This window comes from Rhinatrema bivittatum, chromosome 14, assembly GCF_901001135.1.
Source record: "Rhinatrema bivittatum chromosome 14, aRhiBiv1.1, whole genome shotgun sequence".
In the NCBI taxonomy this organism is placed as follows: domain Eukaryota; kingdom Metazoa; phylum Chordata; class Amphibia; order Gymnophiona; family Rhinatrematidae; genus Rhinatrema; species Rhinatrema bivittatum.
Window position 1 is genome coordinate 59,233,296 of NC_042628.1, and position 22,545 is coordinate 59,255,840.

The 22,545-nt window shown below is 47.9% G+C and overlaps 1 protein-coding gene across 1 annotated transcript in view; it reads right to left on the reverse strand.

Moving 5' to 3' along the window:
* Nucleotides 1-1,329: 1,329 nt before the first annotated feature.
* LOC115076071 (uncharacterized transmembrane protein DDB_G0289901-like) overlaps nucleotides 1,330-22,545 on the reverse strand; it is a 34,203-nt gene continuing 12,987 nt past the window's right edge. Inside the window, exons 2-7 of the mRNA XM_029577189.1 lie at nucleotides 13,040-13,156; nucleotides 12,387-12,530; nucleotides 11,574-11,720; nucleotides 10,457-10,585; nucleotides 9,303-9,449; nucleotides 1,330-4,542 (exon numbers count right to left, since the gene is read on the reverse strand). Coding sequence (XP_029433049.1) covers nucleotides 2,036-4,542; nucleotides 9,303-9,449; nucleotides 10,457-10,585; nucleotides 11,574-11,720; nucleotides 12,387-12,530; nucleotides 13,040-13,156 — 3,191 coding nt within the window. The 3' untranslated portion in view covers nucleotides 1,330-2,035. The remainder of the gene's footprint in view (nucleotides 4,543-9,302; nucleotides 9,450-10,456; nucleotides 10,586-11,573; nucleotides 11,721-12,386; nucleotides 12,531-13,039; nucleotides 13,157-22,545) is intronic.

Consider the following 22,545-nt stretch of genomic DNA (forward strand, 5'->3'; position numbering starts at 1 on the left):
AGCAATATATGTGGTGCTCGTTAATAACAATTTAAGATCTGCTACAGTAATGTTTGTTTGGAGCCCCTATCCAGAGTGTCCCCTTGATTATTTAATATTCACACACCATGTACCTTGCGCCCTGGAGGTCTAGCCTCCCTTCCCCCCCACCCCTTTCCTTTTCGGAGAATCCATGCCCTGGGTAGTTGGGAATGTGCAAGGACTTAGGCACTGGACGGAGTTTGACCTCCTAAATTCTCAGGAAAAAAATTGGAAGATATCTTGTCCTCCAATAAGTGCTTGTTCCCCTGGCTGAAAATAACATTTAGTTTCTTTCCTGTATGTGCGTTCAGGTCTCCATGCAGAATGATAGATGGCACAGAGGTGTCGTGGAATAAATCTTTTGATATTTTAACTCAAAAATAGGTTTTACTATTTTAAATAAGCAGAATATATTCTCCTAATTCCTCTCTATACCAGACAATCATGCCCTTGCTTTTCTGCCCTGTTTTTAATTCTTCTTTCTGGTGAGTGGTTTGAAGCCTGCAGGGCAGTGTGTTGTTGAGTCTTTCCTATAATGTGGCCACACTTAACAATAAGAGTCTCTCTCTCTCTCTCTCTCTCTCGTGATGAAGATCTGGCCTCAGAGCAGAGGAAAACCAGCTGTTTCCTAACAGTAAGAAATGTCTTCACCTGTGCTGGTGCAATCCTCCTCCTCGCGCAATGTTTGGTTGCTTGGTGGTTTCCCCTCAATCCAGGGCATCAAGTTGTCCGTGGGCAGCTTTTTTACATTCCATTTTGGGACTCACATATTCCTTTTAACTTCCAGAGGTTCATATTCAGTCACTGGCCGGATGGCAAAGTTGGCCAGATAAACTTACCCGGCTTACTTTGGAGGGATATTCAGTGGTGTAGCTGCACCCTTGATTATAGCTGGCTAACTTTAGAACTGCCCTACAGTATGACCAGAGTTAGCTGGATATGTTGCCTGGCTAACTCTGAATATCACAGCCAGCTAACCCAACTCGACCCAGAAACACCCCCTTAATTTCCCTATTTTAGCCGGATGATCTCCCCCACATATTCAAAAGTCGGCATTTAGCCAGATAACTCACAAGTTATCTGGCTAAATGCTGCTGACTAGGGACCCCCTATAGTCTTTTAGAACAGAGAGAAACATTACATTTGTGATACAGACAATGGTACAGAAAAGTCATTCTTCTGTTTCTTCTAGTCTCCTCAGTCCTGTCACCATTGTTTCAGGCCTCCCCTCTCCACCCCCATCCCTGCCCCTGTGGGTTGTATAACTTCAGAAAAAGGAAAAATCAGTTACAATCGCCAGTAGAGTCTTAGGTGTGAGTTTTAATTTAAAGTATCATCTATTTATACATACAAGTTTGGTTATTGACACAAGGCACATCTAACACACTTAAAATGACGCATATGGAGATAAAGGTGGGATCTGCTAGCAAACTGCCTGTAAATGAAAGTAGTAGTATGCATTACAGGAGGAGTGTTTGGGTGGAGTGTGTGTGTATGTGTTTGGCAGAAGATAAGGGGCATTGGGATTTGTGTGTGTTGGAAGATGCAAAGTGATGTCAGGGTATTTGCATGTTTGAGGTATATGTGTTTAGTGATGTAAAGGGGCATCAGGAGGTGTGGATTTGGGGGTAGGGCATTGACGTATGAGTGGGGTACAAAGGGGTATTGGGGTATGTATATTTGGAGGCTGGGGGTGGGAAAGGGATACAGCAGGAAGCACTAGACTCCTAAAGTCTTCCAGCTGTGCTCCTTTCCAGGTGAAATTTTGTCTGCAGCTTTTTATCTGCAGAAATATTTGAAAAACCTTTATTTTATTTTTCAAACTAAAGTGCATACAGAAAGGGCATCTCACAGTTCTGGGTAGAATGTGTTCCAGCAAAGGATGTCATTGATATGAGGACCCAGGAACAAAGTCAGAAAGTCTGAGCTGGCCACTCCATTCCAGTCTCACTCCATTTGCCTCCTTTTAACTTTGCAAGATCCACTGTTTCTGGAAATGAATTGCATCGTTGGCTCAGTGTATTAACCAGGACAACAGTACAGCGAAGATAAGAGATGTGCTGATGGTTCCGCTGGGTCCACTCTTGTTTGCACTAGCCGTGTTCCCATTGCCACTGGAGCTTTTGGTAGTGGCTGGTGGCACAGTTGTGCCTGTGGACAGGGATGGATGTGCATTGACATTAGGGTTGACTGCAGAGGGAATGTTGCTTTCATTTAGGGAGCCATGAGTCACGCTGTTATAGTGACCATTGGAAGAAACTACACCTGAGTCATTGCCACTGCTGTGATTACCTGTAGTGGCACTGCTGGAACTAAATGTCGAAGAGTTGTTAGGATTGGATCCAATGCTCTGGTTTCCTGTTGGAGGCATACCTGCATTATAGACACCAGGACTGTTCGCAGCAGAGATAGCGGTGTAATTTTCACCACTGTAGTTTCCTGCGGAGGAGATACCAGAGTAGTTGCCAGCCTGGTGGGTGATGGCAGAGGAGTCATTAATTCCTGAAGAAAATGCACCTGAATTATTCCCGCTGTAGTTTCCTGCGGTGGAGATATTAGAGTAGTTACCAGCCTGGTGGGTGACAGCAGAGGAGTCGTTACTTCCTGAAGAAAACGCACCTGTACTATTCCCGCTGTAGTTTCCTGCAGAGGAGATATTAGAGTAGTTGCCAGCCTGGTGGGTGATGGCAGAGGAGTCATTATTTCCTGAAGAAAACGAACCTGAATTATTCCCACTGTAGTTTCCTGCGGAGGAGATATTAGAGTAGTTGCCAGCCTGGTGGGTGACGGCAGAGGAGTCGTTACTTCCTGAAAAAAACACACCTGAATTATTCCCACTGTAGTTTCCTGCGGAGGAGATATTAGAGTAGTTGCCAGCCTGGTGGGTGACGGCAGAGGAGTCGTTACTTCCTGAAAAAAACACACCTGAATTATTCCCGCTGTAGTTTCCTGCGGAGGAGATATTAGAGTAGTTGCCAGCCTGGTGGGTGACGGCAGAGGAGTCGTTACTTCCTGATGAAAACACACCTGAATTATTCCAGCTGTAGTTTCCTGCGGAGGAGATATTAGAGTAGTTGCCAGCCTGGTGGGTGATGACAGAGGAGTCATTATTTCCTGAAGAAAACGCACCTGAATTATTCCCACTGTAGTTTCCTGCGGAGGAGATATTAGAGTAGTTGCCAGCCTGGTGGGTGACGGCAGATGAGTCATTACTTCCTGAATAAAATGTGCCTGAATTATTCCCGCTGTAGTTTCCTGTGGAAGAGATACCAGAGTAGTTGCCAGCCTGGTGGGTGACGGCAGAGTAGTCGTTACTTCCTGATGAAAACACGCCTGAATTATTCCCGCTGTAGTTTCCTGCGGAGGAGATATTAGAGTAGTTGCCAGCCTGGTGGGTGGCGACAGAGGAGTTGTTACTTCCTGAAGAAAACACACCTGAATTATTCCCGCTGTAGTTTCCTGTGGAGGAGGGCTGGGTGACGGCAGAGGAGTCGCTACTTCCTGAAGAAAACACACCTGAATTATTCCCGCTGTAATTTCCTGCAGAAGAGATACCAGAGTAGTTGCCAGCCTGGTGAGTGACAGCAGAGGAGTCGTTACTTCCTGAAGAAAACACATCTGAATTATTCCAGCTGTAATTTCCTGCGGAGGAGATAGTAATATTAGAGTAGTTGTCAGCCTGGTGGGTGACGGCAGCGGAGTTGTTACTTCCTGAAGAAAACACACCTGAATTATTCCCACTGTAGTTTCCTGCGGAGGAGATATTAGAGTAGTTGCCAGCCTGGTGGGTGACGACAGAGGAGTCGTTACTTCCTGAAGAAAACATGCCCAAATTATTCCCACTGTAGTTTCCTGCAGAGGAGATACCAGAGTAGTTGCCAGCCTGGTGGGTGACGGCAGAGGAGTCGTTACTTCCTGAAGAAAATATGCCCAAATTATTCCCACTGTAGTTTCCTGCAGAGGAGATACCAGAGTAGTTGCCAGCCTGGTGGGTGACGGCAGAGGAGTCGTTACTTCCTGAAGAAAACATGCCCAAATTATTCCCACTGTAGTTTCCTGCAGAGGAGATACCAGAGTAGTTGCCAGTCTGTTGAGTGGTGGCAGAGGAGTTACTGAGATTGGCACCACCACTGTAGTTTCCTGCTGGGGACCCTTGCCAATTGTTGGAACTGCTAGAAGTGTTGAGGGGGCTGGCTGTACTGTTGGGATTCAGTATTGTAGAGAGTCCAGGGTTGTTCCCTAGAGAAATGTTTGAGTTGGAGTAAATACTGCCATTGCCTGCTGAGGAACCATCCACATTGGTGATTGCCCCACTGGTGGTGCCCGAGGCGGTACTGGAAGCATTCATGCCAGTGGAGTTGGCAGCACTGGTACTACTGTTGCTGACCCTACTGTTGCACAGGTTACCACTGCAGCAATGAATGTGAGCAGTCTCATAGTGCTGTAGCAGCATCATCACTGAGGTATCACATGTGGCTTGTGTGGCACAACCTTTAATGACAGTGCTCTTACGCATTCCACCTAAGAAAAGAGAATGATGACATATCACTAATCACACACAAAACACACCATTTAGAGCAAATTCGCCTACCCATACCATCCTAGTTTGGAGCTTGGGAAGAGAGGCCTGAGACGTGATATGATGGAGTTTTATAAGATCATGAGTGAGGTGGAACAGATAAATAGGGAACAGTTATTTACCCTTTCACATAGTACTTGGACTAGTACTTGAAACTAGCAGGTAGAAAATTTAAAACACATTGGGGGAAGTATTTTTTTCATTCAGTGCATCTAGCATATGCACTGAATGAAATGTTCAAAAGGGGTTTGGACAAGTTCCTGGAGAAAAAGTCCATAAACAATTATTAGCCACGTGGATGTGGGTAAAGCCATTGCTTATCCCAGGGCACTGAATGAAAATGTTCTAAAGGGGTTTGGACAAGTTTCTGGAGAAAAAGTCAATAAACAATTATTAGCCACGTGGACGTGGGGAAAGCCATTGCTTATCCCAGGGCATGAGCACCAAGGAATTGGATCTACTCTTTGGATTCTGCCAGGGACTACTTAAAGATCTGGATTAGCCAGTGTCAGAGACAAGATGCTAGGTTCAATGGACTTTTGGTCTAACCCAGCATGGCACATCTTATCTTACAAAAGCCTCTTCTTTCTGAAAGAGGGATTCAGGAGCTAATCAGCAATGTTACCCCTGACTGTGTTTGGTTAGAAACAACACTCAAAGTGACTCCTGTTGCAAGAATATCCCCCTCATAAGAACATCTTGTCATAATCTTGGCATGCCCCTTCCAGCTGTGTTTTCAGTCTGTTTGTAAAAGCATGTTTTCAAGAGTTTGGAACATTGACTTAGGATGGCAGGTGACCAGGGTGTTGACTTGGGAGAGGCAAGGGAGGTTCAGAGTCTTGATCTGGAAGTACGGGTGGAGGTATCATCAGAGTCTTAACCTGGTAGAGAGTTAGAGCCTTGACTTGAAGGATGAGAGGCCCAGATCCTAGGAGGGTGTGTCCACCACCTTGGCATCTTTGAGGAAGGCACTATTTTGGTAGTCTCCCCCAAGACTGGGTTTCCTGCAGCCCATGCTAACTAGACTCAGTTCTCCTGGCTGATGGCTGCAGGGGATATAGCAAAAAGCTGCAGGAGGGGGCTATTTTATTATTTATTTATAAATATTTATTTACATAAAATTTAAGAAGAGTATTGAGCACATAAGAAAGCATATACAGGTACAATATACAGACAGGGTAGATTCCAAGTAGGGTACATTTGGTACAAATGATGCATAAATATAGGTGCATTGGGTTCAATAAAGATGTAAGTTAACTGGTATAGAAAATGCATACATATAATTAAGAAGTCAGAACGAGACAGACTAGAGACTTACGTTACTGCTTATTTTACTTAATTTGTTGAATAACAGTGATGGTAATTTTCAAACAGGCGCACGGCCAATAACGTTCAACCCAGGGACATGGCCATTTTATAACTTGTGCGTGTAATAAAATAGACTGGCCATGCACATTTGTGTGCCAGATTTTAAGTGGAAGTGCAAATCCTGCTTCTACTGCGTAAGTTGGAGATTTTAAAAGGAGCACGTGCCATCGCCATTACCAGTTTACCAGTTTGTCCACCAGTTCACCCAGTTAACAGCTAGGTCCTCCAACCCCCCTGGATTGATAGCCTGTCTCCCCCCAGTTACCCCAGATCATTTAAATCCCTCCGAAATGCCGCAGTCTTTTTATTTCATAACTTACACACCATCCATTGCAGAAGTAGTTACATGGCAGGCAGCAGCCAAGAAATCAAATAGAAAGCTAGGGATTATTATGAAAGGAATGGAGAATAAAACAGAGAATACCATAATGCCTCTGAATCATGGTGCAACCTCATCTTGAGTATTGTGTTTAGTTCTGGTCACCTCATCTCAAGAAAGATATAGCGGAATTAGAAAAGGTACAGAGAAAGGCGATCAAGATTTATTTATTTATTTATTTATTTATTTAGCATTTTTCTATACCGACTTTCCAATAACAGAATTATTGATCAATTTGGTTTACATTCTAAACAATAACAGTGACAAGTAAATGTCTTACAATGAACAGGTCGAATTAACTTGGATTAAGATATATGGGGTTAGTAACATAATTAAAAGGTTATTAAAAGGATTAAGATATATGGGGTTAATAACATAATTAAAAGGTAATTAAAAGATGATAAAGGAGATGGAATGATTCCCTTATGAAGAAAGGCTAAAGAATTTAGGACTCTTCAGCTTAGAGAAGAGTCGGCCGAGGAGAGATATAATAGAGGTCTATAAAATAATGAATGGAATGGAATGGAACGAGTAAATGTTAATCAGTTTACTCTTTCAAAAATTACAAAGACCAGGGGACATAAGAACATAAGAACGGGTAAATGTGAATCGGTTATTTATTTATTTAGTTATTTATTTTTAACTTTTATATACCGACATTCTTGCATTAAATGCAAATCATGCCGGTTTACAGTGAAACAGAAAAAGCAGGAAAAAATTCCTTAGTCGAATACAATGAAACAGCTTAGTTAACAAAGGAAACATAAAATAAATTTTTACATATACACAAAGGTTTGCACAAAGGGGTATTTACTCTTTTGGATAATAGAAGGACTAAGGGACACTCCATGAAATTAACATGTGGCACATTTAAAACTAATCTGAGAAAATTCTTTTTCACTCAATGCACAATTAACTCTGAAATTTGTTGCCATGGAATGTAGTTAGTGTAGGTAGTGTAGCTGGGTTTAAAAAAAGATTGGACAAGTTCTTGGAGAAGTCCATTACCTGCTATTAATTAAGTTGACTTAGAAAATAGCCACTGCAATTACTATCAACAGTAGCATGGAATAGACTTAGTTTTGGGGTACTTGCCAGGTTCTTATGGCCTGGATTGGCCACTGTTGGAAACAGGATGCTGGGCTTGATGGACCCTTGGTCTGACCCATAGAATCTTTTGAAATCACGATGGGCCTCCTTCAGATGTCCTTTGTGGTCTCAAAAATCCCTATTTTCTTTCAGTCCTTTAAAGTTATGATGAGAGCGGACTGGTAGATCATGGGCAGTACTATGCACTTCCAGCTTAGGTCCCCCATTCCTGGAAGCAGACAGGACTGAGGATGCTCCAGAAGGCATCATCCACAGCCCCTGGAGGGAAGGCAACCCAGTCAATGCACTATAGCAACACCTGCTGGCTAGATTTAAGGCTCATGGTTGTTGGGGTCTGGAAGGAGCACCTGGTGCGTAGCCATTGGCCGAGGACTCTTGCTACAAGGACTGTGTATCCAGTGAGGTGAGAGAGGAAAGAAAACAGGAAGAAAGCTGCAGGCGACTGTGAAGAAAGGAATCATGGTACCACAGCCAGTGGAAGCCGGTTCAGACTGCGCTGGAAGCCTGTAGAAGGAAATTGCCAAACTCCCCCCCGAAAAAAGGCATCACCACCACCAAAGATTCCTGAGAGGTAGATAAAAGCTTCATGGCCAAATGGCTCCAGGTCCCCGAGAAGCTGAGTCCTGGTTTTTCACACTGGATTGTAACCTTGCTTTGGACTGACATGTCCTAGCCCATAATGAGATGAGAGTCAAGCCAAACAGGATGGGCTCAGCCTGTCTGTAATCACCTACTGCACCAGGGGAGAGGTTTGTATAGCAATAGTGCTACACTCATTATGGATATTCCTGCTTAGCATTTTAATAAATGACTTGAGATGCTGTGCTTGTACGATACAGACTGATGTCCCATTTAGAGGACCTTTCAGCATGGGCTCCCCTTTAAACAAACAAAAATATTGCCCATTTTTCTCATCTGGAAGGACTGGTCTGTGAAAGCTAGGGTTCAAATCCCATTTTTCCCCACTGTTACACCTTGGCCAAGTCTCTTTAGATCGTATTGTCTCAGATACTCGCTTAGGCCTAGAGCCATTAACCCTCACATTTTTATCACAGGAGGGACCCCACTATCGCAGGCAGGGGGGGGGGAATTGTTGCCACGATAGTGGGGCCCCTTGCCTGAAAAAAACTTTGTGGCTTTATGGCACATTCTTTTGTGTTCCAGCCAGATACTGTGGAGCAAAAGAACACGCCTAGCGGCCCTTTAATGCAATGGCAGCCGCAACCTCAAGGAACCGCCATCACCTTAAAGAGACACTGGCAAAAAAAAAAAATCTCATAGCCACATGGGGAAGTTGAGCCGAGGGTGAGCACTGACCCCCAGCTCAATCCGGGACCACCACTTGTGGCAGCTCTGACTTCCCAAAAATGAATAAATACAAGAAAGGGGGGGGGGGGGACAGCTTAACCTCCCAGGCTGTGAGACTTTTTTTTTTTTTTTTGCCAGTTCTTTAAATGTAAAATGGAGCCTCAGGACTCATGTAAGGGTCCTGGATTTCCCACCTCATATTTAACTCTTTTCAAATAGATGTTGTTATTTTATTATGGCTAACCACCTTCTTGGTTGGCCATCATGCATGCAAAGAAGGTCATGGTAATAGGGGAGGGTAGAAGAGTGGAGAGGTGCAAAGTACTGTGTATATTGTGTGATAGCGCCGTGCGAGATATAACGCATGTTAGAGCACTACCGCGGCTTGATGCATCTCCCAGTTAAATTGTAAACTTTTTGGGCCAAGGACTTGCCTTAAATGAATACTTATTACCATTGTTCAGTGCTACCTATGTCTGATAGCAATATAAAAATGATAAATATTTACCGTTATGCTGTGCCCAAAGGGAAGCTTACCAGAATATTTGGTGCCAAATAATTCCAGGCAGGAGGTTTGAGAGCCAGTGCACTGGACTTTTGAGGCTTTTTCTGGAGAGCATTTATCATCTTCTCCAGTACAGCTGTAACACTCAACACCATTGGGAGAGGCGTCATCCTCCGATTCTAAAATGCAAAACAAGTCATGACCGCTGGGTTGGTACAGAAAAGACACTTTCTAATGAACTCTAGTGAAATTGTTCCCAAGCACTGGCAGTTCCTTCACGAGCTCCCTGAAATCTGCATTATTTAGGTGTTTCCCTTTTCTGGGAGATATACAGGTGGACATTGGCTCCTGCAAGAATTCCACCCCCCCTCCCCCCAAACCTGCACAATATTCAGAGGAGTTACACTGGCTGTGTGTTGTGAGATCCTGAAGGGACTCCCTGAGATATAGGTTAGATATAACAGAGTTACATAGTCTCCTATGGTATGAAATCCTGCAGAACATTTCGGCTTATTGGAAGAGGGGTCTTTTCTCTATCTCTTGGTTCCCTTCTGTTCTCTCTTTGTCTCTCTCTCTCTCTCTCCCATACATTTTGGAGTCAGTAGCTAGATCAAAGACTTTGAAAATTTACCCCACCGAGTGGCTAAATTTAGCTGCTCAAATTCTGGTTGGTCCTGGGGATGGGATTTTCAATGCTTGCCAACCAAACCTAAGTGCAGAAATAGCCTGCTTAAATCTAGCTGGCTATCCTGCATCTGGAGCTGGCGATCCCTCCCCACCAGCTCTTGCAACCCCTCACCCTGGCAGCCCAATCAGCCATTCAACGTCATAGCTGACCTCCTGCCTCTATTCCACCCCGTAGCTGGCTCCAGGGTCAAACTGCTGATCGGGCCATCATTGGCTTGGGAGGGATTTTGTGAATCAGTTAGCACTGATTTTCAGCTCTAGCTAGCTAAATTTAGGCACCAAAGTTTAAGTGCTCTAAATCTAGGCGGCCATATTATTAACCTTCAGATTTAAGCTAATTTTCAGCCAAAAACCCTAGCTGCCTAGGTTCAGCTGAAAATGTGCTTAATTCAGCCAGCAAAGTTTTCCTGGCTAAGTCTGGCACTGGAAAACTGAGCCCCTTCGTGTTCAGCCCCTCGTGATTTTCTGCTGCAAGGACCAGCTGTTGTGCTCATCATACCTGTATCAATGTTACAGAAAGCAGAGTCGCAGCACTTCACACGGTAGGAGGCCTCATTATTGTGGAACTGCAAGGTGTTGCTACAGTTTGGCAGATGGGCACAGCCTTTCATCCTCATATTCGAAGGTGCTGTGAGCAAGGGTAAAATAAAAATCCAAGTCAAGGTCATTCTCTTGCTTTCTCTCTCTCTGTATCTGCCTCTGACCAGCTCTCACCATCTCTCTATTCTTCTCTCCCTCTTTTTTCTTGGGAGCTATAATGCCCCAGGGCTCTTCAGTTGATTTCCATCATCCATACTCGTTCTTTGTACTTCAAAAGAGGGTGCAGCTCAGTGGGGGGCAGCGCTGTGTGCTGCTGTACAGAGAACGTGGATTTGATTCCTGGACTTCTCCCTAGGCCAGCCAGGACTGAGGAGGCTGAAGAGACAACGTTCACAGCTCCTTGAGGAAAGGGTATCCCAGTCATTGCACTGTGGCAGCTCCTAATAGCCAGGACTTAAGGGCCCACAATTGCCGGACTCCAGAGGGAGCCATAGTGCTTGGCTCCTGGCCAAGGCTACAACAACTGGGATAAAAGAAATGGTAAGGGTATATAAAATAGGGGGAAAGCAGCCCAGGATAGTTGTGATTGAAGGCTCATGGCGCCGTAGGCCAATGAAGGCTAGTTCCAATTCGTCTGGAAGCCCAAAGGAACAGTAGGAAAGTGTCAGGCCCACAAAAGAAGGCTGGTCTGGAGCTGGGATAGAAACACGTGGAACGGGCCTCAGCTGATTAATAAAGGGCTAGTGCAGTTACCTATGAAAATTAATTTGCTGAACAGGAAGATTTTGTGTGTATGTGGGCAGAGAGGTGGTGAAACTCTTAGGAGAGACTTCATGAAGGAATGGGAGAGCCAGCAGCTTAAAGAAGGGGAGAAGAAGGAGAATCGAGCATGGGATCTACAACACTGAGAAAAATAAAGCAATGAAGCTTCTTCAGTGGGCACATGCCAGATCTGCAAACCATGTCCCAAGTAAAACTACCCGCTTGTTCCAGAGGGCGTAATCCATCAACCCTTCTGCACTATGAACCTCCAGATGTAGCCCCATCATCATAAATGGAAGTGTCATTTCTCTTACCTAAACTGTCGGAAATTGCAACATCCATGCACTGTCTCTCCTTCCCTCTGCACTGGTAGCGGCTTATGGCATCCTTGCCACACTGACTTCCAAAGGACAAACAGGAATAGCACTGCATACCATTAAGCGGGGCTTCCATGGATTGAGCTGAAAGGGAGAGACTAATCAGGCCCACATTCTGTTATGTGAAGCTCAGTTTCCCTGGCATCCTCCCCCATCCACTCGCAGGGAATGTTTCCTGAGCAGCCAGTTTGCTGAAGCTCCTGCTGATGGCAGTGGGCAGGTTAGGAACCGAACAATGAGAATTTGGAGGTCACAGGGAGAGTAGGGAAGGATGGGTGGGGACAATGAAGGAACCAGGATGAATAGGCAGTGAGGAGGTCACACGAGGAATACCAGCAGGTTTCAAGTATCAGAAGGGGCACATTCTGCTCCCTCTCGTTATATCATCTGTTTAGTATTCTAGAGAGACCTCTCTCATTCCAGAATATTAAACAGATAATATAACGAGAGGGAGTTTTCATACTTTAGTGGAAGTTTCAGCTTTCACCACCCATCCTGTCCCTTTTTAATTACAGCCCTGTTCTTTAATTTGTTTAATTATAAAGTGATAAGAATCAGCGGGTAAATTATGGAGTAGGAGAGAAGAAGATTTATGTGATGGCAGGCACGTTGAGAAGCAGCTTCCTAGCTTGGGGCATGCATCAAAACTGGGAAAACCCACCCCCAATTCCTGGATGTGAGCACCACCTGATCACATACAGCTGGCGGGGGTGCAGAGAGGACTGATGCACAAAACTGAGTGATACTCACAATGTGAGCCATTATTGCACAGGTCTGTGGTGCAAGAGACCTGTGACAGTGACAGCTGCATCCTTTTGGAGCTCAGCGAGATTTGCTCGTCAGGTTTCTCTTGGCTTGCACAGGATCTTGTCAGGCTTCGGTACGCAAAGGAAACTGTAAGCAAAACAAGACAAAATAAAAAAATGACCAATAAGAAATTATGGGTGAACTGAAAAAAAAAAACTTCCTTTATTCAGGGCTAACCAGGCGAGGCTACCAGGAAAGGCAAGGGAGCTGAGAACTTCTTTGTTCTAATTCCCAGCTTTGCTGCTGACTCTCTGTGTAACTCCCTCTGTCTGAGTTTAGCCAAACATAACTGGGTAATAATGAGGTTCTTCCTACTGTAGAGTTTTTATTTCCTGGGTGGATTTAAGCCACTATCTAAGGCAGTGGTATTCACTTCCACTCCACAAGGGCTGCAAATTGGTTGCGGTTTCAGGATATCCCTAATGAATATACATGCGATAGATTTGCATGCCCACTGCGTCAATTGTATGCACATCTATCTCATGCATATTTATTCAGATTATCCTCGATCTTCCAACCCATTGGCAACCCATCAACTGGCAAAGAGCAAAGCTGAGTTTTGGACTTTAAGGGGCAGGAAGAGAGGCATTACTCACATATGGTGGTTCTGAAGGTGGTCGTTTGACATCTGTTTTCTGTTTCTGCACAGGTGACTTTGGGCTGATCACCGTGGATTTCTCCCACACCTGAAAAGCACTGCAGGCTACAGGAGGCTGGAAAGAAAAGAAGCCAGTGGTTGGCACCTTGGTTAAAACAGCAGTTAAATCATGACACCTTCATCTGACAATCAGCTCAGTCTGTCCATTCATTTGTATTTATTTCAGCAGAAGCCTTTTTGGTTGGGAAAGTCAAGTCAAACAAGCTCTGCTCCCTCTCTTTCTGTCTCCCTCCCCTCCCCCCACACTGGTCTCTCTCTCTCTCCCTACCCCTCCCTTTCTCCCCCACTCTCTTCCTCTGCCCAAACCCCTCTCTATCTTTCCTGCCCCCTCTTTCTCTCTCCTTCTGCCCCATCCCCATATGTCTCTCTTCCTCACTTCCTCTCTCTCTTTCTTCCTTACCCACTTTCACTACGATCACCCTCCCCCTCACCCAAGCTAATCAGTGGCAGGATGAGGAGAGAGGTGGTGCTTCGGGCGATGTCCTCCTTCTCTGCTGTTGGGATGACTGCTCCTTTAAACCATGTGGCTGTGCAGAGTCCCGTACAGTCCAAAGCAGCAGCCAGGCCCAGAGCTACAGAGGTGGAGGACTCGGTTGATACATCACTACTGTCCTCGTCCTTCTGCCAAACAACTGCTGCCTGTCCGACCCCACAGAGATTCTGCGGGAAGGGCCAGATTTTGGTTGGGTCATGCCCCTGTGGCCCACCCCATTCTGAGGCCCATAATTGTATGCCAAGGCACAATACAACAAATTAAATAAAGGTGCAAGTCCCTTCCCCAAGTAGAGAAAGTCAATTCCCCATTCCCTGTACGTACCAGGATCAGTCCAGGACACCTGGGTTGTGACTCCGCACCAGTAGATGGAGACAGACTAAAACTTGTGGGCGGAGCATATATGCCCCTGTGCCAGTCACAGCCCCTCAGTCTTACTCTGTCTCCAGTAGGTGGTGCAGGTCCGGTCACAGCCCTGTCGGGCCTGATTCTGGTTGTTAGTCAGGTTCGCTTTTTGGGTTTTATTTTCTATTAGCCCTATTTGGTTTTTTTCTGTAAATTGGGTTTTTTGTTTAATTTGGTTAATTTTAGTCCCGGTTGCCCTGCCTCCCTGGGGAGTTGAGAGGTCCTGAGGGGACTACCCTCCCCAGGTGGAGGCCGCTGCTAGGGTTGAGGACCCGGCTGGACTAGTAGCAGCGTCAGGGGTGACACCGGGGAGCCCGGTTCACTCACCCCTGCAGGACAGAGGGCTTTTTCAGTACCAGGGACAGCGTTTTCTGTAAAAAAAAAAAAAAAAAAGTGTTTGACTTTTGTTTCTGTCGGCTCTCCGTTGCCTGGCGTTGCGCTCCGTCCCGTCCCGCTCGGGGGGGGGGGGGGCGTCGTCGGCAGGGGGGAGGTCGCCGATTTCGCCGCGGTGATTTTTTTCTTTTTCTTCAGCGCCCCTCAGTGTTTTTCGGCGCGTCCTTTGTTTTCCCGCGATTTTCTCGATGCTGCGCGGCTCGCAGTGCAGGGCCTGCGGCTCGGCGCGCGCGCGTCTCTCCCGGGACGGCCTTTGCTCGGCCTGTGTCCCGGGAGACGAGGGATCATCGGGGGCACCTCGGGGGACCCGTTCCCGGGTGGCACGATCGCCGTCGCAGGGGGGAGGGGCCCCTGACAGGCCTCCTGGTTCTTTCCCGGTTTCCGCGGGAGTGGCGGCCATTTTGTCCACCGGCCGGGTAGTCTCACGCGAAACGGTGGAGGCCTCGGTTTTGCCCCCTGAGCTCTCCCCGCAGTGGGGTGCGGCGGGGGAGGCCCCCTCGGAGGGGCCCCGGTCCCAGGGGACTTCGGAAATCGATTCTTCGGATTCGGGCGAGCTCTCAGAGGATTTAGCGCTTTGCTGCGCAAGGTGCTCCGATATAGGTGAAGCAAGCGCAGTCGGGGGGACGCCTCGCGCGCTCGGGTCCACCGGTCCCCGCCGAAGAAAAAGCCGGCCAGGAGGACGGCGAAGGTCGCCCAGGCCGCGGGCCGGAGCAAGCGGATTCCGCGAGGGGTGCCGCAGGGCTCGGAGTCCGAAGAATCCGCCGAGGCGGACACGGAGGCCTCTGAGGAACCCCTGCCGGGAGCCGGGAAGGCAGCGTCAGATGGCTCCGCGCAGCTCGCTACGGGGAAAAGAGCACAGGCCGTCGATGGGGATGACCCCAAGGTGGTGCGTTTGTTCCTTAGGGAGGAGCTGTCGCCGCTTATCCCGGCCATTCTCCAGGAGCTGCGGATTGATGCCCCTCCAGTGGTGGTCCGCCAGGAGGCAAATATGGATCCTGTCCTGCTCGGGCTCACAGGGCCGGCGGTTGCTTTTCCTTTTCATTTTTTCGTCCACGGATATCCTCTTCAAGGAATGGGATACTCCGGAGTTGGATTTGAAGGTCAGCAAGGCCATGGACAAGCCTTACCCTTTGCCGGAGGACGCGCTGGAGCTCCTCCGGCTCCCAAAAGTGGATTCGGCGGTGTCCGCTGTCACGAAGAGGTCTAACATCCCGGTCACGGGAGCGACAGCCCTCCGGGATATTCAAGACCGGAAGTTGGAGGTTCAACTCAAAAAGATTTTCGAGGTCTCTGTCCTAGGAGTGCGGGCCGCCATGTGCACGAATTTTGCTATGCGGGCTAGTCTGCGCTGGGCTCAAGTCCTTCAGGCGAATGCAGGTCTCTCTGCAGAGGAAGCTTCTCAAGCAGACAGGTTGGAGGCAGCCATTGCCTATGGGGCCGATGCGCTCCATGATCTGTAGCGCACCTCAGCTCACTCCATGGTGGCAGCGGTGTCGGCGCGTCGTCTTCTTTGGCTGCGCAACTGGGCAGCGGATGGCTCTTCCAAGGCTCACCTCGGGGCATTGCCATTTAAAGGGAAATTGCTATTTGGCAAGGAGTTAGATGATTTGTTGGTTTCCCTGGGTGAGAATCGAGCGTTTAAGCTGCCGGAGGATAGGGCCCGTCCGCGATCTTCCTTCTCAGGCAGAGCCCGGTTCCGGGGGCCCAGGAAGTCCAGACCGCAAAGATCCTCTGGATCCTTCATATAGGTCGTCCTCCTCGCGGAACGCTCAGTGGCAGCAGTCCTTTCGGGGCAAGCGTTTTGGCCGGCAAGGAGGGGCTCCGTCGGGTGCGGGGGCCAAGCCTTCACAATGAAGTCCGGCCGGCCCATCCCTCCTCGTGGCCTCGGCACGTTGTCCCAAACGTGGGGGCGCGTCTCTCCTTCTTTCTCGAGGAATGGGCCAGCATGACGTCGGATCAGTGGGTCCTCGACGTGATAAGACACGGCTACGAGTTAGACCAAGAAAGACGGCTCTTTCCGCCCCATTCTGGATCTGAAGGGAGTCATCAGATGCCTTCGGGTTCCTCATTTCAAGATGGAAACCATTCGTTCCGTGATCGTGTCAGTGCGCCCCGGCGAATTCCTGGCGTCCCTAGACCTCACAGAAGCATACCTTCATGTAGGCATCCATCTAGCTTTTCAGCGGTTCCTGCGGTTTTGCATTCTGCGCAGGCACTTCCAGTTCCGGGCGCTCCCGTTCGGCCTAGCGACAGCGCCTCGGACATTCACGAAAGTGATGGTGGTCGTGGCGGCGCAGTTGCGGCGGGAAGGCCTGCTGGTTCACCCTTACCTCGACGATTGGCTAATCCGAGCGAAGTCTCAGAGTCTGTGTCGGCAGGCGGTGACCAGGGGGTTACAGCTCTTGCAGTCCCTGGGCTGGGTGGTCAACTACAACAGAGTCATCTCGAACCTTCTCAGTCCTTGGAGTATCTTGGAGCCCTTTTCGACACGAAGCGAGGCAAGGTGATTCTCTCTCAGGAACGGATATGCAATCTGCAGTCTCAGGTGCTACGTCTTCTGTCGCTACACCGGCCACGAGTCTGCGATTACCTGACGGTTCTGGGGTCTATGGCATCCACTCTGGCGTTAGCCCCTTGGGCGTTCGCTCATCTACGACCGCTGCAGTCCTCATTGCTTTCCCGCTGGAAACCGGTTTCCAAGGATTTTTATCTACCTCTCCCTCTCGAGGGTCAGGCGCGAGCCAGCCTGAGCTGGTGGCGGGATTCCAAGCATCTCTCCTGTGGAGAGTCCATTCTGCTGCCCGACTGGACGGTGGTGACCACGGATGCCAGTCTTTCCGGCTGGGGGGCAGTGTGCCAAGGGAAGTCGGTTCAGGGTCTGTGGTCAGAGTCGCAGACCCGGTGGTCTATCAACCGGCTGGAGACCAGAACGGTCCGTCTGGCGCTGCATGCTTTTCTACCCCTAGTATGCGGACAGGCGGTCCGGGTATTGTCGGACAACGCTACCACCGTGGCTTACATCAATCGCCAGGGCGGGGCAAGAAGTCCTCTAGTGGCGGAGGAGGCGTGGCTCTTGATGCTCTGGGCAGAGCGGCATCTCAGCCATCTCGCTGCGTCCCACATTGCAGGAGTCGACAACGTCCAGGCGGATTTTCTCAGCCGTCACCGTCTGGATCCCGGAGAGTGGGAGCTGGCGGAAGAGGCGTTTCTCTTCATCTGCAAGACTTGGGGAACGCCCCACATGGATCTGATGGCCACGTGGCACAGCGCAAAGGCTCCGAGATTTTACAGTCGACGTCGCGAAAGGGGCGCAGAGGGAGTCGACGCGTTGGTGCTTCCCTGGCCGGCGGATGTGCTTCTGTATGTGTTCCCACCGTGGCCCATGATCGGCAAGATTCTGCGGCGCATAGACTTGCACCCGTCCAACGTGATCATGGTGGCGCCGGAGTGGCCGCGCCGTCCCTGGTTTGCGGACTTAGTCCAGTTGTCGGTGGCCGCCCCCCTTCGCCTTCAGGGGTTCGCGGGGCTTTCTTCGGCAGGGCCCCGTCTGTTTGGAGGATGCGGATCACTTCTGTCTCGCGGCATGGCTTTGAGAGGTACCGATTGAAAAGAAAAGGCTACTCGGATGCGGTCGTTACTACGTTGCTGAGATCCCGAAAACAGTCTACTTCCCTGGCTTATGTTCGGGTCTGGGTAGTGTTTGAGGAATGGTGCGTGGAGCGGGGTCTGAATCCCACTTCCGCTTCTATTTCTGATATTTTGGCGTTTCTCCAGGCGGGGCTCGCCAAAGGTTTAGCGTGCAATTCCCTTCGGGTCCAAGTGGCGGCGCTTGGGTGCTTGCGAGGTGAGGTCCGGGGAGTCTCTCTGGCTCTCCACCCAGATATCTCCCGCTTTCTTAGGGGGGCTAAGCACCTCCGTCCTCCGTTGCGGCCCCTTGCCCGTCTTGGAACCTCAACTGGGTACTCTCAGCCTTATGCTCAGCGCCGTTTGAGCCCCTGAAACGTTATACGCTCAAGGATCTCACGTTGAAGACCGTATTCCTGGTGGCGATTGCATCAGCCAGTCGTGTTTCAGATTTACAGGCGTTGTTCTGTAGGGAGCCCTTCTTGCGCATCTCCGATTCGGGGGTTTCCTTGCGGACGGTTCCCTCCTTCCTTCCTAAGGTCGTGTCGTCGTTCCATTTGAATCAGTCGATTGAACTTCCCGCTTTCATGTTTGGGGAGTCTTCGGACCCGAAAACGAAAGACTTGGGAAAACTAGATGTGCGGAGGTCCCTTCTTCGCTATCTAGAGGTTACTAATCCGTATCGGGTGACGGATCATCTGTTTGTGTTGACTTCGGGTCCAAAGAAAGGTGCTGCGGTGTCCCGCACGACAATTGCCCGTTGGCTCAAGGAAGCCATTGGTTCTGCGTATCTTCTGCATGGAAAATCGCCGCCAGTGGGTCTTCGGGCTCATTCGACGCGGTCTCACGCTGCGTCTTGGGCGGAATCTTCTCAGGTGTCGCCTCAAGAGATTTGCAGGGCGGCTACCTGGAAGTCATTGCATACCTTCTTTAAACATTACCGGTTGGACGTTCAGGCTACTGAAGCTGGGGGTTTTGGAGAGAGGGTACTCCGAGCGGGACTCTCTGCTTCCCACCCTCGGTAAGTTGGCTCTGGTACATCCCAGGTGTCCTGGACTGATCCTGGTACGTACAGGGAAAGGAAAATTAGTTTCTTACCTGATAATTTTCGTTCCTGTAGTACCAAGGATCAGTCCAGGATCCCGCCCACAGTGCTGCGCTATAGTAATGGAGAGTCCGCTCTTTATTGTTTCTTTCACTACGCTGACCCTTCTTGAGTTGCTCTCCCGGTTTGGGAGTCTACGCTGACCCTTCTTGAGTTGCTCTCCCGGTTTGGGAGTCTGGTTTCGGTAGGGGTGTTGGATTTCTTTCGTTTCCCTACCAAGTTTGTATGGTTAGTTATGGTTGCCTTTTTGGCTTTTGTCTACTTTGACATTACGTATGACTGAGGGGCTGTGACTGGCACAGGGGCATATATGCTCCGCCCACAAGTTTTAGTCTGTCTCCATCTACTGGTGCGGAGTCACAACCCAGGTGTCCTGGACTGATCCTTGGTACTACAGGAACGAAAATTATCAGGTAAGAAACTAATTTTCCTTTACTCCAGAGGTATGCCAGTTCTATATTGACTATTACAATTTTTAAAAAATATGCTTTATTTGTAACGTTTTTAAGTTTTAAATCCCTGATGCAGGCATAACTTGTCAAAATATGGCCCTGTTAGGTATTTAGAATTCTTTTTCTAATTTTGTGTTATGATGCATATATTTATGCTTGATTTTATTTTACTATTTATTAAATAATTTTGTCATTGTTTATTTACCATCTTTACGTTACTTTTACATTTCTGATTCCTGTTGCTGGCAATTTATTTATTTAAAGACATTTATTACCTGCCCTTCCTATGTTCAGAGCGGGGAAACAATAAGAGCATACATAAACAGAAATAAAAGGGGAAACAGACATTACATATATCATCTAAGAACAGCATCAGTCATTACAATAGTATAGAACTAAAATATCCGGGAGAAAGTTCATACATTCAAGAAAGTTGTGTTCTGCCCTTGCTTCTGGCTCTGGGTGGCCTCCCCTAAGGGGGGACATGTTGGGAATAGACTCTTATCATTTAAGCTTGAGAAGGCTTTTTTGAATAGAAAAGTTTTGAAGGCTTTTTTTAAACAAAGTTCCGTTTTGGAGGCATCTTAGTTCTTTGGGTAGTGTGTTCTAGAGGAGAGGTCCTGCGGAGAAAAAGGCACGTTCTCCGGTTTCCTCAAGGTGTGTGAGCCTAGGGGATGGGACATCTACAAGCACGAGACTGGATGATCTGAGCACCAGGAGGGGGTGTGGATTTTTATTATAGAGGTCCAGGTCAAGTGCAAGTTATGAATCGAGGAGTGTATCATCATGGCAAGCTTGTATTGTACCTGGAATTGGATTGCGAGCCGATGTAGGGATTTGAGAACAGGAGAGATGTGAGCACACATCGGAGTGTCTGTGAGGAGTCCTGCTGCCAAATTTTGAATGATCTGTAGAGGACAGGTCGCGTATAAAGGTAGACCTGTCAGGAGGGAGTTGCAGTAGTAAATGCTAGAGGATATTAGGGATTGGAGGACAGTCCTAAAGTCAGAGGGTTCAAGAAGGGGTTTAAGGTAGGGATGTGCAGCAGGGACGGATTCGTCCCATTTAGTATTCGTATTCGTGGGGAGCCAAATCCATTGCATCCGTTCTCGGGGGACCCCGATCCATTCATTAGTTACGTATATATTCGTTTCCCAAAAAAAAAACCCCATCCCAACCCTTTAAATTTAATTAACTACAACCCCCCACCCTCCTGACCCCCCCCCCCCCAAGACTTACCAAAAGTCCCTGGTGGTCCAGCGGGGATCCTGGCACGATCTCCTGCACTCGGGCTATCGGCTGCTGGTAATCAAAATGGCACCGATAGCCTTTGACCTTACTATGTCACAGGGGCTACCGGTGCCATTGATTGGCCCCTGTGACATAGTAAGGGCAAAGGCTATCGGCGCCATTTTGAATACTGGCAGCCAATGGCCCGAGTGCAGGAGATCGCTCCAGGACCCCCGATGGACCACCAGGGACTTTTGGCAAGTCTTGGGGGGGTCAGGAGGGTGGGGGGTTTATTTGTTAGATACGTTGTATTTATGGGGGTTCGCCAAACATTTTGTGACCCCCACGAATACAACAAATAGGGACATATATGTTGCGGATTGCCAATATGTCAAAAACGAATGCACACCCCTAGTTTAAGGTGCTGAAGTAAGCATAGTTTGTGGAAGGAGGAGAAGGTAATAGTTCTTATATGGTGGTGCAGAGAAAGCCATGAGTCAATAGTGATTCCCAGGTTTCTTACATTTTGTGAGATGGCGATTGATTAGGAGTCAAAAGAGGAAAGGTTGGGTGTGGTTGGCTTTTTGCATCTCCTGTGTGCTCCCAGTTTCCAGACCATTAATGTAATTACCAGGCCACACCCTCTCCCTAGATCTATCACATTCCATGGACCATTCCCCCAATAATTATACTGGCCTCTCCCATCAATTTTCCATCTCTCTAACATCTATACTGGTCTCTCCCACCATTTTAAATGTGCAACTGTATCATAGAGATTGTTAGGATGTGCTGGTGGTAATATCACCTCAGTGATCAACCAGTCTCAGTTATGATCAGTATCAGCAACCTTAGCCAAGTTGTTCTCAAGCTGAGATCAACTATAGAAACTTGGCAGAACATGGAGGCCCAAATCATTTGCCTTTTCAGAGTGGAAGATCAGCCTAGCGGTTAGAACAATAGACTAAGCCCCCAGGAAGCCAAGGTTCAAATCCTGTTGATGTTCCTTGTGACTTTAGTCAAGTTGCTTTATTCTCCATTGCCTTAGGTCCTGATTTACTAAGCAAAGCCCTAGTAAATCAAGCCCTTTGGTGACAGGGAAATATTTACTATACCTGAATTCATCTTGCCATGAGCCACCAATGAAAAGGCATGAGCTAAATCTAAATAAATATTTGCCCCTTACTTTCTTCATATGTTCTTATTAATCTTTGTGTAGGATACAAACATAATTTATAATATAATAATAATTATTCTTAGTATAAATAAATCAGTTTCCCAAGAACAAAATGAACTGTTAGTGCTACAAACAGGTTGCATCAGGTTTGTTTGGGTCCCACCTATATATCTCTACAAATTTAAATTCAGGCCTGACCCAGAAGAATGGTTGGGGGAACTCCCTTTGAGACTCAGCACAATCCAGGTGGAGCCTGTTCCATTCAAAGCCACTCTTCCCTCAGCTAGAGTTTACAAGTTGATGCTATTTGAAAGCCAAGCCAAGAGCACCTGAGCCGGCAATGCATAATTACCTTATAATAATACCATCAGAAAATTGCTTATTGCCTACAGGTTCCTTTTTGTGGCCCTTGATTTGCTGAAAGCAGTCATGTGATGAGCTGAAGTTTTTCACATTACCCCAAGATTAGTCATGAAATGGTTCACTCACTACCAAGTTCTCAGTAGCCCGTCAAAAACCTTATTACATACTGTAGGGGATCATCACGGATCAAATCTCTTTATTGGAA